This window comes from Notothenia rossii (assembly GCF_949606895.1).
Source record: "Notothenia rossii genome assembly, chromosome: 8".
Taxonomy (NCBI): domain Eukaryota; kingdom Metazoa; phylum Chordata; class Actinopteri; order Perciformes; family Nototheniidae; genus Notothenia; species Notothenia rossii.
The window spans coordinates 1203539-1223752 of record NC_136906.1 but is presented as its reverse complement, the minus strand read 5'-3'; the positions used below and the strand labels follow the sequence as shown (position 1 = coordinate 1223752).

Sequence of the window (20214 nt, the reverse complement as noted above, 5' to 3'; positions counted from 1 at the left end):
TGGTGGCTCCCTGCAGGGTGTGTTTTCTGCCTTTTGGAAAGTGTTCTTGTGTATTTGACTTCTCCCACTGAAGCCGACGTTGAAGAGATGGATTTTAAAATGTGCTCAACTAAGAAAGCCCAACCCAGTATCACCAACTGTTTCCAATGAAAGTCGCCCAAAAATGTGGGAAATCTGGCGAAAAAATGTCCAAGTTGGCAACGCTTCCAGAAGCTTCCTTTCAAAGCCAGCTCACACATTAATACAACTATATCACTGATAACAGAAACATAGCTTTAGTTATTCAGAGATATTTAACTGTCAACATTGATAACAGATTTGTCTTTTCATTTTCAGAGCATTTGATTTATTTATTGTTGAAGTAATATAAATCCTAAATTACCAACTCTAGCTTAAAAACATAATCATATCCAATAACAGCTTGGTGTGTTGAGGTCCGAGTGATGAGGTTTAACTTTGATATTAGCCGTACTTTAACAATACTGTCACCATGCTGTGTGCAGATGTTATAAAGGAAAGAGGCCATTGTTTCCAAAATGTAAATCACTTAGATTCAAAGGATGGGATGTCTCTTCGAGTCACTCCATAAATCAGAACATACTGCCATAAAAAGTCCTGTATGCGTGTTCCTTAGTGATAAAGTGTATAGATGAGTTTGTGAAAGGTGTTTTTAAGAACATTTGAAGGTTAAGAAATTTGAGCAGATGTGAACATTTCAGAAAGATTTGATATTTAGACAGAAAAACATCCAGAAAGAAACTGATTAAAAAACATTTGATAAGAAAACGTTGATATATTGTGTGTTAAAAACCTTAAAATAACAAAAATAACAATTTATTTTTTGGGAAGTCTTAATAATATCAGATATCAAGCTTTGATATTTAAAGGAAAGATGGCAGATTTCATTTGTAAAAAATCTTTAATATAGTATCCGGAGGAAAAAAGTCATTCAAATTCTGCAGAAACAAAACAAGGGAAGTCAAACATTTAAAAAAATACAAAATTGAGAAAAACAATTCAAAAGATTCCAAGAACACACCGAAAGTGAATTATTTGAATATAATGTCAGAGTTTTTTTTATATTCAATGTAATAAAAAAAACTCAGCCTTACTGCAGGTGAATAAAACATTTAAAGAAACCACTATGAAACTTCTCCACTTCATTACTGACATTAAAACAGTTCTGTTTTATATTATATTTTATATGCTAAGGACACAAATGCTAACGTGTCCATGCCATCATGCACAGAATCAGAGTTAGGGTTGTGCAGTGATTCAAAGTCCTGGAACCAGTCTAAGTCTGTGGAAAACTGCTTTATTAAAACCATACACATTTTAATATGAGCTGCACCTTTGTCTTGTTGGTTTCCCTATTGTCTGGGATGACTAAAAATCCACTATCGACACATGAAGTGGTACGGTCGGTGAACTGGTGCAGGAATGAGTCCTTAGTTACGTTTTTTTGTGGTTGAAGAGATTTAAACGTTTTGTTCTACAACATAAAATGTCAGTGAATCCCCCACTGGTGGATTTAAAGTGACAGAAGAAGCTGCAGGGATTGATCGTCTTCAGATACGTTTCTTCACCATCAAGCTTTTTTCTGCAATAATGAAATGGAAAAGTCCCATTGGCTTTATGTCAAGGAAGCGCCTGCAATGCTATCTTCAGGGTCGGCCTACAGAAACACGTCATCCTGCACGTCTCTAACTGATCACCAGGGTATATTACCAACACGACAGTACCTAAAACACCCTTTAGACAAAAGCTTTGAACCAGACCTCAGTTATTTCTAAGCAGCAAGATGTGTGTTACTGACTGTAGGCAGAGATCATAGTTCTAACAGCAACTCTACATAGACATAGAGCTGTCCTGGCGCCCCCTGGTGGTCATACCGTGTTACGATACCTCCACAACCAGAACTCCCATTCACACACACAGACCCTGATCCCCACTGCTCCTCCACACACACTGCCTCAGGACTGTCACTGCTGCTGGTTACACTGCTGGACCTGTTTACTGTGAGGCAACATCATAGTGCTTTACTAGGTTAACATAAGAAATCATTGTATGTGGGAAAACACTGTACATTTGGGGTGTTTGAGGAGGGAGGGAGGGGCTGCTGAGGGTCCGAGTGTGAACTGAAGTGAGAAATATGGGGGCGGAACTTGACAAGAAAGGGCGGAGTTAAAGGAAGGGAAGGAGGTGTCCTGTTTCCTGATGTGAGAATAGAGGAGGCGGAGCCAAACTCTCCAGTCATATACACCGAGCGATCCAACAGACAAATACCATGAAGCAGTGGGAGGGTTGATTCAGACAATTAACAAATGATATATGGTAAGATTTAAAGAATCAAGCCTGAACTTTTTTTGCAACAAGAACAAAGACCAGGAGTACTCATATCAGTTAGTGCTATAGTATGTAGTGTCTCTACTTTAAAGAGTCCTCTCCTGCATAGGGTCCCCAAAAAGATAGAAACTGCCCTGGGTGGAGGTATGCCCATTATTTTTAGTTCATCCGAAGAATAGACAGGAATGTGACGGTGAGGTGCAAACTGTGTCCAGGCCAGAAGCTGTTCCACTGCTGTAGGGACGTGCACAGGTACGGGCTAATGTTGCGCGGGCAACGGGCCGGCCCGTTTGGCCTTTTTGGCTGACCTGCCCCTCTGGAGAGAGCGAGAGTTTGTTTGTCTTTTTTCTGTTGTGGCCGAATCAACATGATAAGCCCACAATTAGTATTGTAGCGTCTCGCTGCGGGAAACACACTTTGTCAGCGCTCAGTGTCAGATTTTGGAAACTTGATTTTGAGTTGTCTCATGGCAGTTAGGGTATAAGGGACAAACCAGGGGACTTTACTTCCTCTTGACACCGTCGGTTATTTACAAAAAAACACCTAAACATAGCCTACTTGCCGTTATTGTGCTTCTGTCTTTCTGAGTCTTTTCATCTGTAAACTCCCTCAACGGGCCGCTCGCTCTCTTTTCTTGATTGCCCTCTCACGGGTGAACAGTTCAATGTCCCGCTTCATTGTAGGATTTCTGCCATGTCTCTACCACTTTAGTTTGACCATCTCTGTTACTAAGTTATGGAATACTAAATAAATAAGTCATTAGATACCTTACCGTTACTGCGCTCATAAAGAATGATAAGAATAAGAATAATGCGTCTTGAACTGGTTTCATTAATTAGTGTATTTACGTTTCACAGACTGTTAGCTTGTTGTGGTAGGCTGGTAGCCTATTTTATTAAAGAGCAAATCAAAAGAAAGACTTGTGATTGGGTACAAGTGGAGTCTCGCAGAGGCAAAACTGTGGCGCGCTTACACTGTAGGTGCGCCGCAGTCTGCATGATCTGCATGTAGGGAGGGGCGGGCCGGCCCTGTGAGTAAAGTAACGAGTTACTTTATGTACAGAGTAACGAAGTAGTGTAATATATTACTTTTTTTTAGTAACGACCCCGTCTCTGATCAGTATGTAGTGTCTCTACTTTAAAGAGTCCTCTCCTCCTGATGTTCAGGTGTATATCAGTATGTAGTGTCTCTACTTTAAAGAGTCCTCTCCTGCTGATGTTCAGGTGTATATCAGTATGTAGTGTCTCTACTTTAAAGAGTCCTCTCCTGCTGATGTTCAGGTGTATATATAGTGTCTCTACTTTAAAGAGTCCTCTACTGCTGATGTTCAGGTGTATATATAGTGTCTCTACTTTAAAGAGTCCTCTACTGCTGATGTTCAGGTGTATATGTAGTGTCTCTACTTTAAAGAGTCCTCTCCCGCTGATGTTCAGGTGTATATCAGTATGTAGTGTCTCTACTTTAAAGAGTCCTCTCCTGCTGATGTTCAGGTGTATATCAGTATGTAGTATCTCTACTTTAAAGAGTCCTCTCCTGCTGATGTTCAGGTGTATATCAGTATGTAGTGTCTCTACTTTAAAGAGTCCTCTCCTGCTGATGTTCAGGTGTATATCAGTATGTAGTGTCTCTACTTTAAAGAGTCCTCTCCTGCTGATGTTCAGGTGTATATCAGTATGTAGTGTCTCTACTTTAAAGAGTCCTCTCCTGCTGATGTTCAGGTGTATATCAGTATGTAATGTCTCTACTTTAAAGAGTCCTCTCCTGCTGATGTTCAGGTGTATATCAGTATGTATGTCTGTACTTTAAAGAGTCCTCTCCTGCTGATGTTCAGGTGTATATCAGTATGTAGTGTCTCTACTTTAAAGAGTCCTCTCCTGCTGATGTTCAGGTGTATATCAGTATGTAGTGTCTCTACTTTAAAGAGTCCTCTCCTGCTGATGTTCAGGTGTATATCAGTATGTAGTGTCTCTACTTTAAAGAGTCCCCTCCTGCTGATGTTCAGGTGTATATCAGTATGTAGTGTCTCTTCTTTAAAGAGTCCTCTCCTGCTGATGTTCAGGTGTATATCAGTATGTAATGTCTCTCCTGTGATGTCTCCATGCTTTAATGTTCAAACCGCTCTTTATTTTTCACCTCACCTCTTTTCACCCTCTGTCTGAAACTAGAGCCCAGTGTGCTCTGATTGGTTAGCTGGTTATGATGATTGTTAGCTCTGTTGTGATTGGTCAGCAGTGCATGTGTTGTTTATGTGCTGTAACTGTAAAATATTGATTTATTTAGGCAAATTAAATGCACATTATTGTGTGTGACAGTGAGAAGCTTTTAAGCTAGGTTTTTTTTTGCAGCACAGAACTCAGCACCAAGCTGGAGGCCAAGCAGTGTGTGTGTGTGTGTGTGTGTGTGTGTGTGTGTGTGTGTGTGTGTGTGTGTGTGTGTGTGTGTGTGTGTGTGTGTGTGCGTTCGTGCAAGTGTAGTTTTGGGGGAGATGGGCGGGTCCAAAGGAGGGGAAGGTCTTCTCTGATTGGCTGTCTGTAGAGTCACCGACATGCATTCTGGACAGAAAGTATAAATCTCTCCTTTTTCTCTATTTTCTTGGATTGCTTTCACACACACTTTCCCCCTCCCCCTCGTTCTCTCTCCTCTGAATGGAGAAAGCAGATTCACCGTCGTGTCGGACCAGAAATGAGCAAGAGCTGGTTTTTGTATTTTTGTTTCTTCCTTTAAATCAAAACTGCAGTTATTCTCCAGCTCGCCACAAACAGCTTCTAATATCCTCTTTCCAAGCTCTAAACACATCCTCTCTGTAACTTCTCTGTATTGGATTATGAGACAGTTATTGCACAACACATTTCCTTCATTTATTTAACTTTCAGCTTTCCAGATGTTGTGTTTCTTTCTGCTGGGAGTCTTCATCAGTGCAGAGTCGACTGCAGCTTTAATGTCTCACTCAAAGGAATCAAGAAGAACAAGAGAGAAAGCGACTGAAATGTAGGACGTACTGAAGTGAGGACAAAGTCCAGCCGAGACGTCGATCAGCGGCTCCTCACGGTAACATCGGAAACATCTTTTACACCTTGAACAAAATAAGACGTTAAAAACATGTTAAAGAGGCCGTATTCTTCTTCTGTGGTGTTATACCCGTCTGAAACGCCTCCTTTGTTTACTTCCTGAACATAGTGACATCACAATGGAAAACACCCACACCAGTTGGCTAGCGCTCAAAAACATTGTACGTGATAGGCTAAGGGGCGGGACATCTCTAACAGGTTGACCAATCACAACAGAACATTAAAAACAGCTGATTTAAAAAAAAAATTAGATATTAGCTACATGTCCTCTTCTTCTTCCTCTTCCTCCTCCTCCTCCTCCTCCTCCTCCTCCTCCTCCTCCTCCTCGTCCCTAGCGAGAGAACTCCCCAGGAATGTGAGGAGGGAGCCAAAGCTTTTAAAGGCTTTCTATTGTCGTCTGTTTTATGAACATACCAGAAGAATTATGTGATTTGAGGAGATAATATAATAAATACATAATAGATAATATAATTAACACATGAATGTTAGGAATGTGATGGATCCCAGGTAACTGGTGTTTTTCCATTTGAAGCTTCTGTATACTTCTACTCTCCTGCAATACGTATACATATGCCTCTAAAATGAAGTCGACGAGAGTTAGAGATGGAAAAACCTCAAGTAAAGTACAATTATGTCCAAAAAGTGCAAAAGTAAAGTACTGGGTTACATTTCACCATTTTCTATGACCAGCCAAGCTTAGAACACACACACACACACACACACACACACACACACACACACACACACACACACACACACACACACACACACACACACACACACACACACACACACACACACACACACACACACACACACACACACACACACACACACACACACACACACCAAGCTGTTTGACCTCTGCCCCTCTACAAACCCACAGGGACAGGTCTGGACAGGCGTGCTGCTGAGAGCCATCAGATCACACACATTAGTTCAACACATCCTCACACACACAAACATTGATGTTAATAACTTCCCGTTACATCACTTCCTGTCCACTGGATTGGAGGTCAATGGTTTTCTGAATGTGTTTTTGGTTGTTATCCTAAAATAAGATCTGTGGTGAAGACACAAGTGTCAAAATGATACGACTAAATTGGAGTTCCTTTATAGCCCAACATTAGCCTCCTTTAGCTTAGCGGTGGTGACGTGAAGTCATGTGACCGTGCTGTAGTTCCTTTATAGCCCAACATTAGCCTCCTTTAGCTTAGTGGTGGTGATGTGAAGTCATGTGACCGTGCTGTAGTTCCTTTATAACCCAACATTAGCCTCCTTTAGCTTAGCGGTGGTGACGTGAAGTCATGTGACCGTGCTGTAGTTCCTTTATAGCCCAACATTAGCCTCCTTTAGCTTAGCGGTGGTGACGTGAAGTCATGTGACCGTGCTGTAGTTCCTTTATAGCCCTACATTAGCCTCCTTTAGCTTAGAGGTGGTGACGTGAAGTCATGTGACCGTGCTGTAGTTCCTTTATAGCCCTACATTAGCCACCTTTAGCTTAGCGGTGGTGACGTGAAGTCATGTGACCGTGCTGTAGTTCCTTTATAGCCCTACATTAGCCTCCTTTAGCTTAGAGGTGGTGACGTGAAGTCATGTGACCGTGCTGTAGTTCCTTTAAAGCCCAACATTAGCCACCTTTAGCTTAGCGGTGGTGACGTGAAGTCATGTGACCGTGCTGTAGTTCCTTTAAAGCCCAACATTAGCCTCCTTTAGCTTAGAGGTGGTGACGTGAAGTCATGTGACCGTGCTGTAGTTCCTTTAAAGCCCAACATTAGCCTCCTTTAGCTTAGCGGTGGTGACGTGAAGTCATGTGACCGTGCTGTAGTTCCTTTAAAGCCCAACATTAGCCTCCTTTAGCTTAGCGGTGGTGACGTGAAGTCATGTGACCGTGCTGTAGTTCCTTTATAGCCCAACATTAGCCTCCTTTAGCTTAGAGGTGGTGACGTGAAGTCATGTGACCGTGCTGTAGTTCCTTTATAGCCCAACATTAGCCTCCTTTAGCTTAGCGGTGGTGACGTGAAGTCATGTAAACGTGTTGTAGTTCCTTTATAGCCCAACATCAGCCTCCTTTAGCTTAGCGGTGGTGACGTGAAGTCATGTGACCGTGCTGTAGTTCCTTTATAGCCCAACATTAGCCTCCTTTAGCTTAGCGGTGGAGACGTGAAGTCATGTAAACGTGTTGTAGTTCCTTTATAGCCCAACATTAGCCTCCTTTAGCTTAGCGGTGGTGACGTGAAGTCATGTGACCGTGCTGTAGTTCCTTTATAGCCCAACATTAGTCTCCTTTAGCTTAGCGGTGGTGACGTGAAGTCATGTGACCGTGCTGTAGTTCCTTTATAGCCCAACATTAGCCTCCTTTAGCTTAGCGGTGGAGACGTGAAGTCATGTAAACGTGTTGTAGTTCCTTTATAGCCCAACATCAGCCTCCTTTAGCTTAGCGGTGGTGACGTGAAGTCATGTGACCGTGCTGTAGTTCCTTTATAGCCCAACATTAGGTCTTCATTTCTTAATCTTGCTTGGTTTAGTGCAACATTAAAATAACAGAATATAAATATTTGTTAAAGGCTAAATATGTGAAAGTATCTGAAGGATGTAATGTGGAGCTGCAGAGACTCTTCAGACGTACTAAGAAACCTTGGTTCGGATCCTTTTAGAAAAATCACACCATATTCATTTTAATATCTTCTTTACCGTTAATCATCATTGCCTCTGATACGACAAATCTTATGGAAATGCGATGTCACTCAAAATAATTGCATATAGTTATTTTTTCCAAATGTTGCAGCCTGTGTGTGTGACGATCAGAGAAGACTTAACTTAAATGTCAGCTGTTATACAAAATCCACTTCTTCACGTCTCTTCTACATCAACATGTGTCCCCTCTTCTTCATGTCTCTTCTACATCAACATGTGTCCCCTCTTCTTCATGTGTCTTCTACATCAACATGTGTCCCCTCTTCTTCATGTCTCTTCTACATCAACATGTGTCCCCTCTTCTTCATGTCTCTTCTACATCAACATGTGTCCCCTCTTCTCCATGTCTCTTCTACATCAACATGTGTCCCCTCTTCTCCATGTCTCTTCTACATCAACATGTGTCCCCTCTTCTTCATGTCTCTTCTACATCAACATGTGTCCCCTCTTCTTCATGTCTCTTCTACATCAACATGTGTCCCCTCTTCTTCATGTCTCTTCTACATCAACATGTGTCCCCTCTTCTTCATGTCTCTTCTACATCAACATGTGTCCCCTCTTCTTCATGTCTCTTCTACATCAACATGTGTCCCCTCTTCTCCATGTCTCTTCTACATCAACATGTGTCCCCTCTGTGGAAAGAGACTCTGAAAGTTTCAGGAACAAAGATTCTCTCTCTTTTTGATCCATTTCTATAAAAACCTGTCTGAAAATGAGCTGATCAGATTTTGGCCACTTGATGATGTCATAACGAAGTTTTCTCTTGTGTAACCATTAGCCAATCAGCAACCAAGGTAACCCCCCCCCCCCCTTATCACCTGAATCTCCTCCTAGAGCTCCATTGAGTTCTTTGTAACCAAATCTCTCTCAGAGGGGCGTGGGGAGGGGCTCCTTATTTTCATCTAAAGGAACAGACAGAGAATCAGCACTTTGGAAACAGGTCTGAAACAGAGGGGATTGTGGGTAATGCTGCAATGATCCGTTTGGTGTTTCAGCCAATCAGAGACAGGTTTTGGATATATCTGAGACCTGTGATACATTGATGAAGAAGAGGATGATAGGGGAACTTTAAATCCTCTTTTGCCATGCATATCTCTTTCCTGTTTGGATCTTCAGACTCTTGTGCAACGCTGCTTCTGGAAGCAGCTTCAAAGCAGAGCGCCCTCTGGTGGTGTGCTGCATGTACTCACAGTGATACACGTGTACAGGTTTCGGCCATGCAGTCTGGAGGTAGAGAGCAGCAGAGTTGGCAGACTAGTCGTGCATTATGGCCAGACTCCGACCAATCAGGTCGCTCGGCTGCAGCTCGAAGATGTTTTAACTGGATGTGTTCTTGACCTCAGACCTGCTGTAATTCTATGTTTCAGTAATCACACACAGGAAGGCTGCTTTGAGTATCGTGGTTTTCCATGGCTGACTTTAACACTTTACTCTTTCTAGATTTATTCTGCATCCAAACCAAAGAAGGCACATGAACACACACACACACACACACACACACACACACACTGTACACACACACACACACACACACACACACACACACACACACACACACACACACACACACACACACACACACACACACACACACACACACACACACACACACACACACTGGGTGTTATTTTGGACATTTTACGGTCCGAAGATTTTACTATTACTTTTGTGAACTGCTTTTTTCCCGTATTAAATTAGAATTGAATTACTTAATGGACTGCAGCACGACCATACTTGCCAACCTTGAGACCTCAGAAATCGGGAGCATTTCAAAACCGGGGGGGGTGCTAGTGGATCGCCGGAGCTGTAGATTAACATTAACATGCTTATTGTAGTTAAATTGCGGCCTGTAGCACCGTCCTTGATGGAGCATATGTGTGGGCTGGACCTGTATTTTACAGAAAGGAGTGAGCAGAGAGTAGTTGTCGATTCTTGTTCTGTTTTCTGTGACTATCTGCCTCACCCTCTCAGACTTTCAGTTGTGTGCGCTACTAAAGAGACGCGCTACCATGGAAACCAAACAATGGTGTAGCTGTATTAAAGTCCGAGTGGAAACAGTCGTGAGTAAATCTGATTTTGTCAGAAATCGGGAGAAATGCGGGAGAAATGTGACCCCGGGAGGAAACCGGGAGAGGGCAATGAAATAGGGAGTCTCCCGCGAAAATCGGTAGGGTTGGCAAGTATGAGCACGACAAAGGCTTAGTATTTGGTTTGAAACAAACTGGACATTCAGAGACTTTCAAGGGAGAAACAGACAATCATTATTCAATCCATCATGAAGTCAACATTGGACTGAGGAGATAAAATACTGCTGTTGGGCTATAAAGGAACTACAGCACGGTCACATGACTTCACGTCACCATCGCTAAGCTAAAGGAGGCTAATGTTGGGCTATAAAGGAACTACAGCACGGTCACATGACTTCACGTCACCATCGCTAAGCTAAAGGAGGCTAATGTTGGGCCATAAAGGAACTACAGCACGGTCACATGACTTCACGTCACCATCGCTAAGCTACAGGAGGCTAATGTTGGGCCATAAAGGAACTACAACACGGTCACATGACTTCACATCACCACCGCTAAGCTAAAGGAGGCTAATGTTGGGCCATAAAGGAACTACAGCACGGTCACATGACTTCACGTCACCACCGCTAAGCTAAAGGCGGCTAATGTTGCAACTGTACCAAGACATGGAAACGATAGATGTAATACAAATATGTTGGATCTCCAAATGTCTGAATGTCATGTGTTCCTATGTACGGGATGGCTGTCAGATGTTGACAATGAACAGTTGTAACGTGTATGATATTGTCATGACTGAATAACTGCGGTGTATTATTTGTGAAGAACCAGTTCTTTACATGTCAGTTTGTACTTCCCCCAGTCCGGACACAAGTTTCTAAACGGGCCTCTGCACGGCGTCCTAAACACTCATGTTGCATGGTATGGTGAATAACACGTGGTGCTGGTGGATCATGTCTGCAGCTTGATCTCCATGAAGCTGAACGAGTCAGGAAAGAGTCTCATCCCACTGAGAGAAGGTTTTCTGAAGCCTCATAGCGCCCCCTGGTGGCCATGTTGTAAAATGACCCCATGGTTCAGATCAACTCCCTGATAAACACTGAGGAAAAGTGATCGATGCTCATGGAGGATCCATTTAAATGTAATCAATCAAACTCAGGAGGAGTTCAGCTAGCTAGCAGGGATATCAATTATTAGAAGTTTATTCAATAATGACAAAAGTCAATGTAGAACTTTTATTTGTATAAATATATCAGAAACAGAATCAGAATTCCTTTATAAGTCCCACAACAGGGGAATTGACCATATCATATATCTGAAATGAACCGATGAAAAGGATTGTTCCACTCAAATGAAAGTCCAGTGTTTTCTGGCTGAATGCTTTGCTTCTAAATATCACACATGCATTGATGAACTATCCACACTCTGGGGAGACTCCTCCTGTGAAGAACAGCTGCAATGTAATAATGCAGGAAACTCAGTTTACACACGAATAATACAAGTGGAAGGACATGTTGAATGTATTGTCCTGTGACCACTTCCTTAATATGTAAGAACAGATGTGGACCTTTGTAGAGGATGATTCCTTCATATCAGAGAAAGAATATATAATCAATAAAGCTCTATTCCAGTTGATGAAACAATAGAAAGGACAGTCCACGCCTAGTTGAGCTAGCCTACAGTAATCACATAAACACAACCTGAACCTTAGAAGAGGGAGAAGAGCTTTTCCACAGATTGATTGTTTCAAGGTTTCCTGTAACAGAGGAAGTTTAGCTTCTTGCTGCAGTCCTCCGTCTCGTAGCTCTTGGTGCTGTTCTTCACCAGGACGCCACAGAAACTCTGAGTCCGGCCACATTGCATCTCCTCGTCCACATCCTGCACGGCTTCTCCATCGCCCGTCCAGAACCACTGACCCGCCAGGAAGCGCAGGCCCGTCCACACCTGACCACATTTAGCAGAGAGGTGAGATATTTATGTACACACGTCTTTATTGAACAAGGGCCATGCATGTGTGGTGTCAGTGGATTTGAAATGTAGTCATTGTGTTGGAATAAAGGAGGTTTATTATAGCATGACTCCTGAATTACTGGAATCAACTCTGACAATTAACCGACACTAAGCTAAAGCATCCACGAAGCTGCTGTGATCGCCCTCTCTATAATGTGTACTACACATATACTGGTATGGTAGTACTCACACTGTGATCGCCCTCTGTATAATGTGTACTACACATATACTCGTATGGTAGTACTCACACTGTGATCGCCCTCTGTATAATGTGTACTACACATATACTGGTATGTTAGTATTCAAACTGTGATCGCCCTCTGTATAATGTGTACTACACATATACTCGTATGGTAGTACTCACACTGTGATCGCCCTCTGTATAATGTGTACTACATATATACTGGTACGGTAGTACTCACACTGTGATCGCCCTCTGTATAATGTGTACTACACATATACTCATATGGTAGTATTCACACTGTGATCGCCCTCTGTATAATGTGTACTACACATATATACTGGTATGGTAGTACTCACACTGTGATCGCCCTCTGTATAATGTGTACTACACATATACTGGTATGGTAGTATTCACACTGTGATCGCCCTCTGTATAATGTGTACTACACTATACTCGTATGGTAGTACTCACACTGTGATCGCCCTCTGTATAATGTGTACTACACATATACTGGTATGGTAGTATTCACACTGTGATCGCCCTCTGTATAATGTGTACTACACTATACTCGTACGGTAGTACTCACACTGTGATCGCCCTCTGTATAATGTGTACTACACATATACTCATATGGTAGTATTCACACTGTGATCGCCCTCTGTATAATGTGTACTACACATATACTGGTATGGTAGTACTCACACTGTGATCGCCCTCTGTATAATGTGTACTACACTATACTCGTACGGTAGTACTCACACTGTGATCGCCCTCTGTATAATGTGTACTACACATATACTCATATGGTAGTATTCACACTGTGATCGCCCTCTGTATAATGTGTACTACACATATATACTGGTATGGTAGTACTCACACTGTGATCGCCCTCTGTATAATGTGTACTACACATATACTGGTATGGTAGTATTCACACTGTGATCGCCCTCTGTATAATGTGTACTACACATATACTGGTATGGTAGTATTCACACTGTGATCGCCCTCTGTATAATGTGTACTACACATATACTCGTATGGTAGTACTCACACTGTGATCGCCCTCTGTATAATGTGTACTACACATATACTGGTATGGTAGTATTCACACTGTGATCGCCCTCTGTATAATGTGTACTACACATATACTCGTATGGTAGTACTCACACTGTGATCACCCTCTGTATAATGTGTACTACACATATACTCGTATGGTAGTACTCACACTGTGATCACCCTCTGTATAATGTGTACTACACATATACTCGTATGGTAGTACTCACACTGTGATCGCCCTCTGTATAATGTGTACTACACATATACTCGTATGGTAGTACTCACACTGTGATCGCCCTCTGTATAATGTGTACTACACATATACTCGTATGGTAGTATTCACACTGTGATCGCCCTCTGTATAATGTGTACTACACATATACTGGTATGGTAGTATTCACACTGTGATCACCCTCTGTATAATATGTACTACACATATACTGGTATGGTAGTATTCACACTGTGATCACCCTCTGTATAATGTGTACTACACATATACTGGTATGGTAGTATTCACACTGTGATCACCCTCTGTATAATATGTACTACACATATACTGGTATGGTAGTATTCACACTGTGATCACCCTCTGTATAATATGTACTACACATATACTGGTATGGTAGTATTCACACTGTGATCACCCTCTGTATAATGTGTACTACACATATACTCGTATGGTAGTACTCACACTGTGATCACCCTCTGTATAATGTGTACTACACATATACTCGTATGGTAGTACTCACACTGTGATCGCCCTCTGTATAATGTGTACTACACATATACTCGTATGGTAGTATTCACACTGTGATCGCCCTCTGTATAATGTGTACTACACATATACTCGTATGGTAGTACTCACACTGTGATCGCCCTCTGTATAATGTGTACTACACATATACTCGTATGGTAGTATTCACACTGTGATCACCCTCTGTATAATGTGTACTACACATATACTCGTATGGTAGTACTCACACTGTGATCACCCTCTGTATAATGTGTACTACACATATACTCGTATGGTAGTACTCACACTGTGATCGCCCTCTGTATAATGTGTACTACACATATACTCGTATGGTAGTACTCACACTGTGATCGCCCTCTGTATAATGTGTACTACACATATACTCGTATGGTAGTACTCAAACTGTGATCGCCCTCTGTATAATGTGTACTACACATATACTCGTATGGTAGTACTCACACTGTGATCGCCCTCTGTATAATGTGTACTACACATATACTCGTATGGTAGTACTCACACTGTGATCGCCCTCTGTATAATGTGTACTACACATATACTCGTATGGTAGTACTCACACTGTGATCGCCCTCTGTATAATGTGTACTACACATATACTCGTATGGTAGTACTCACACTGATTCCATGCTAGTTTTATAGGAGGCTGGATGATTGGATTCATTTGTGTGTATTTCTCTAAACTCCTTAATGTTTCCAGATGAAGATCGAGTGTTAACGCTGACAGCCTCAGAACAAATCTCAGTGTGCAAAATGTCAACACACAGGAGGAGTTTCTCTAAAACACAAACTCTGTAGAAAGCTCCGTCACCTGGTCAGTGGAAGCCTCTCCAGCCCTCAGGCGTGCGTAGGCGGGGTCGTCCTGAGTGCGCACGGAGGCCAGGTCGTAGCGGTAGTTCCAGGTGAGGTCCACTGGCTCATCTGGGTGTTCAGCCTCCAGAAGCCTGCAGTGCCTCAAAGCCTGATCCCACGTCTTCCTCTCCTTCACCAGAACCAGATTGTTACACAAGAACCTGTACTCTCTGTCACATTGCCTGTCATTCCATTTGTCAGTATCCATGTAAATCACAACACAGCTCTCATTAAAACGACGATTTGGTTGATCTGCAAGAAGTAGAAAAAGTGCTTGACATGATTCACATAACAAACCAGAAACATACGGCCCCTGAATATCAGCAGGAGAGGACTCTTTAAAGTAGAGACACTACATACTGATATACACCTGAACATCAGCAGGAGAGGACTCTTTAAAGTAGAGACACTACATACTGATATACACCTGAACATCAGCAGGAGAGGACTCTTTAAAGAGACACTACATACTCATATACACCTGAACATCAGCAGGAGAGGACTCTTTAAAGTAGAGACACTACATACTGATATACACCTGAACATCAGCAGGAGAGGACTCTTTAAAGTAGAGGCACTACATACTGATATACACCTGAACATCAGCAGGAGAGGACTCTTTAAAGTAGAGACACTACATACTGATATACACCTGAACATCAGCAGGAGAGGACTCTTTAAAGTAGAGACACTACATACTGATATACACCTGAACATCAGCAGGAGAGGACTCTTTAAAGTAGAGACACTACATACTGATATACACCTGAACATCAGTAGGAGAGGACTCTTTAAAGTAGAGACACTACATACTGATATACACCTGAACATCAGCAGGAGAGGACTCTTTAAAGTAGAGACACTACATACTGATATACACCTGAACATCAGCAGGAGAGGACTCTTTAAAGTAGAGGCACTACATACTTATATACACCTGAACATCAGCAGGAGAGGACTCTTTAAAGTAGAGACACTATATACTGATATACACCTGAACATCAGCAGGAGAGGACTCTTTAAAGTAGAGACACTACATACTGATATACACCTGAACATCAGCAGGAGAGGACTCTTTAAACTAGAGACACTACATACTGATATACACCTGAACATCAGCAGGAGAGGACTCTTTAAAGTATATTCTAAAGTTTCGTGCTAGCAAGACTTACCGACTGCCCAGTTGGTGAAATTGGCGATCTCGTCTGTTTCCGACCATTTCCACTCGGAGTCTGAAGAGTTTTTGTACAAACCGATCCATACTAGATGACCAAACGAATTCTCCAACTTTTCTCCGGCTCTGATGGTGGCCAGATCACTGTGGTGTTCTCTGCAAAAGGTCTGTGCTTCCCTCCATGTCTTCCTTTCATCGAAATGAGTAAAGCTAGGTCTCAGAGTAGACCCGCACACGGCAGCAAACAGCAGCAGCAGCAGGACGGAGGGTTTTCTCATCATGGTTTCCACAGACCTGCAGTCACATCAGCATTTATATGTATGTTTACTTTGTAGTCTGCAAAAATAACTTTGAACATCCCACCATTATCAGAGTTATGGTTGGGCGGCAGTAGCTCAGTGCGTGTGTGCACCTTTACCTGTATACCTGTATTTATACTGTTCTGTGTGTGTATTCAAAAAGGTTCCTTTTAAATATGAATAATCCGACAGCACTTTCTCAGCTAAGTATCAGCAGGTTAAACCGTTCAATTTCATATTTAAATATTTATTAACATTTTTTATTTCTGTTTGAAAAGTATAACCAAGTACTATTTGTTTCGGCTAATAATTTCTAAAGTGAGTTGCATTCAACTTTGCTTTTATTGAAATGATTGGATTATCGCAATGAAACTGGTATTTGTACAAGATATTTTTGACTAAACTAAATCTCAAATTGCAAAATGATTATTTCTATACTACTACTTTATTTCTTCACACATGATTCCTTGTTACTTCTGACTTTCTAGAATAAAAAAAGACATCGACATCAACGCCAGCTTTTTCTCAGTTCAGCAAAACGTTATTTTGACATATTGATACGATTAAAACTATCCAAAGTTTTTCAAAAGGCATTTCATCATTTACCTTGGAGATTGAATTATAATGAAACAGTTTAACCTTTGAGTACGGCTCTCTACCACCTCTGCTCTTTATCCAACACTTAAACACCTGACTTTACTGCAAACTGAACTGTAGTGCTGCCCTTAAACCCACTGCAGTCTGGAAGCAAGACATCAGTTCAAAGTACAGGGAATAACAAGGAATACAAAATCCAGCAATCACCTTGGATGATGACGGATTGGAAGCCAGCGCTGAGTCTCTGGGTTTTCAGGTGATGATATTTAAAATACTAGATTCACGGACTGGCTGCACCAATCACAGCTCAGATAGGCGAAACACAACACGTGTGCACAACCCAGCTGACACGCAGAGCGACCGTGACATCCATGACCTTCACCAGGTCACTGTCTCCCTTTTCCAGTCTAAGAAAGTCCATGCAAAGCAAAGCTTCGCCTCATAGGTTGCTTTTTGAATATTCTTTGTCTCTCAGGAAGGTTTCTATCAGAGTTTAATGACCCGGTAAAGTAAAATATTTTACAGGAAAAGTAAAGGCAGGACAGGAAGTTATCCTTCCACACACACACACACACACACACACACACACACACACACACACACACACACACACACACACACACACACACACACACACACACACACACACACACACACACACACACACACACACACACACACACACACACACACACTTTTGAATACCGCCATACCACGCTACACAAAACATTTCATTTGAAAAACAAATTCACCATCCCACCTTGAGTATGACAAAGATATGGTGCCAGTAGAAATCTGACTTTTTTCTTAAACTTCTGTCTTTTTCTTAAAATTATGACTTTCTCTTAAAGTTCAGAATTTTTCCAAGTATTCTGTATTTTTTTCTTTATAAATTTGACTTTTTCCAAGAATTTTGACTTTTTCTAAAAACTCCGATTTACTCTTGTAATTATCGGGAGCCTTTCAGATTTCCTCTTCCAATTTCGACCAATCACTTAAACGCGTTATTTAAAATCATCATATGTGTTGTATCTGTGTGTTACTTTGATCTAGTAGACGATCTTGGGTAAAAGATCCCTGTTTTGTTTAATATTTAACTATTTACAATAAATAACATTTGAACCTGTCTCTGATTGAAATGGACTTTGTTGAGGTGAGCCCCTGGTTTTGACTATGATTAAAAGTGGGTGTGCACTCTCCCCACGTGATCCGCATCACACTGTCCCGAAATTGACACTCGATGGACACTGTTAGAAATTAAAATCAATGTTTTAATGGGGAAATGTAGTTTAAACATGCCGTCAGTTTTAATGCTCTTTTATACTGAAAAACCAGAAATTCTTGTGCACAACCAGTTAAGCTTTTATTCTGAAAATCCTTCATCTACGGTTAGCATTTAGCATGTGGCTAATATACGATTTCCTGAAGAGGTGAATTGAGTAGCGAAATGATATAGAGTGGTGCAAACCGAAGCCTACTGATTTAACACTACAACTATAGATGTCGAGGTACTACCATGCTGAATATTAAATGAAGGTACAGTTTATTTGAATACATTATTGTTTACAGACGAGAGTAGCATGTGACAACATCCGGAATGACCGGAAACCAAACCAGCCGAGAAGTATTGTTTAGAGTATTGATTACAGCGTTTAGAATGTGTTAAATGAAAAGTGATGAAAGAGAATATGAGGAGAAAAGGCGTGTTAAGCATATATTGAATGTGAAAAGAACCTATCCTCTGTTTAAATGCAACAACGGACATTGGAGACGAGGCGAGCCGGCTGGCGGGGAGGAGCCAGCAGAGGATATAACAGCACCGGAGGAGAGATCCAGGCTCTTCTCTTCCCTAACGAGGAGCGGATCACAGCTGTTTGTCTGACTGAACAATATCATGCTTGTGACCAACCCGCGCCTTTTTTAATTAAAGTACCCAATTGAACTTTCACAGAGACTCCATTTAGTCTCCTTTTAAAGCTTCTCTCCTGGTCGGGAGAATAACGAACACAGTTTACAACACACGATAAAGGAAATGTTCAAATTCGGCTCTGATCGGAACAACATCGGGCCATTCGTGAGGGCATCTTAAGCCATGACCGCCGGTGGAGTTTCTCAGGCTCCACACCTCCTCTGCAGGTAAAAATGGTCTTATTTCACTTTGAGAAAAGTCATATCTTCTACATATAAAGACAGAGAAATTAAAGAATAAAGTGTGTGTTTAAATGTTAGCACCCCCCGAAGAAGCACAAGCTCTTACGTTGAGTCTGGATACATTCTAACTCATCAGTAAAGTCTACTATAAAAATACACATCTTCGTGTGTGGTTCGGGTGCCATCTTGAGGCCTTCTGTAGGCATCGTACTTGCTTCGGCTTGGCTGTTGACCAAGTTCGGGGCCATCTTCGCCCGAAATTCAAAATTCCATATTCGTGTGCCCATCTGGTGTCAATTTCGGGACAGTGTGATGCCAGCCTTACAGAACATCTTCTGTCCTGCTTCCACCTCTCTAAAGACAGTCTAGTGTTACAACAAACACCACAGCATATTTACATTCATCCATTTTGTATTCAAAGTGAAACACAAATGAGTTTCAGTCCAGGCCTCAGTAGACTGAGGAGAAGCCTTTGTGTGTGTGTGTGTGTGTGTGTGTGTGTGTGTGTGTGTGTGTGTGTGTCTCCATGTCTCTTCTACATCAACATGTGTCCCCTCTTCTCCATGTCTCTTCTACATCAACATGTGTCCCCTCTTCTCCATGTCTCTTCTACATCAACATGTGTCCCCTCTTCTCCATGTCTCTTCTACATCAACATGTGTCCCCTCTTCTTCATGTCTCTTCTACATCAACATGTGTCCCCTCTTCTCCATGTCTCTTCTACATCAACATGTGTCCCCTCTTATCCATGTCTCTTCTACAACAACCTGTGTCCCCTCTTCTCCATGTCTCTTCTACATCAACATGTGTCCCCTCTTCTCCATGTCTCTTCTACATCAACATGTGTCCCCTCTTCTTCATGTCTCTTCTACATCAACATGTGTCCCCTCTTCTTCATGTCTCTTCTTCATCAACATGTGTCCCCTCTTCTTCATGTCTCTTCTTCATCAACATGTGTCCCCTCTTCTCCATGTCTCTTCTACATCA

At 41.9% G+C, this 20214-nt stretch overlaps 1 protein-coding gene across 2 annotated transcripts; it reads right to left on the bottom strand.

Moving 5' to 3' along the window:
* Positions 1-11433: 11433 nt before the first annotated feature.
* Positions 11434-19858, bottom strand: LOC307016936 (macrophage mannose receptor 1-like). 2 transcript variants are annotated; one of them, XM_079646325.1, is made up of 4 exons: positions 17284-19858; positions 16179-16474; positions 14966-15258; positions 11434-12079 (listed from the first exon to the last, which is right to left on the bottom strand). In XM_079646325.1, exons 2-4 carry the CDS (start codon positions 16459-16461, stop codon positions 11882-11884), a joined length of 774 nt encoding a protein of 257 aa, XP_079502451.1. In that variant the 5' UTR covers positions 16462-16474; positions 17284-19858; the 3' UTR covers positions 11434-11881. The 2 variants fall into 2 exon arrangements, with proteins under 2 accessions (XP_079502451.1, XP_079502450.1); XM_079646324.1 differs by lacking the exon at positions 17284-19858 and having other exon boundaries at positions 16179-16778.
* Between the last annotated feature and the right edge of the window lie 356 nt (positions 19859-20214).

Coding starts and splice junctions, on each gene's coding strand:
- LOC307016936 (XM_079646325.1), bottom strand. CDS start 16,461: ATGATGAGAAAACCCTCCGTCCTGCTGCTGCTGCTGTTTGCTGCCGTG. Junction 15,259..16,178: donor TTTCACCAACTGGGCAGTCG/GTAAGTCTTGCT, acceptor TACTTCTTGCAG/ATCAACCAAATCGTCGTTTT. Junction 12,080..14,965: donor GAGAGGCTTCCACTGACCAG/GTGACGGAGCTT, acceptor AAATGTGGTCAG/GTGTGGACGGGCCTGCGCTT.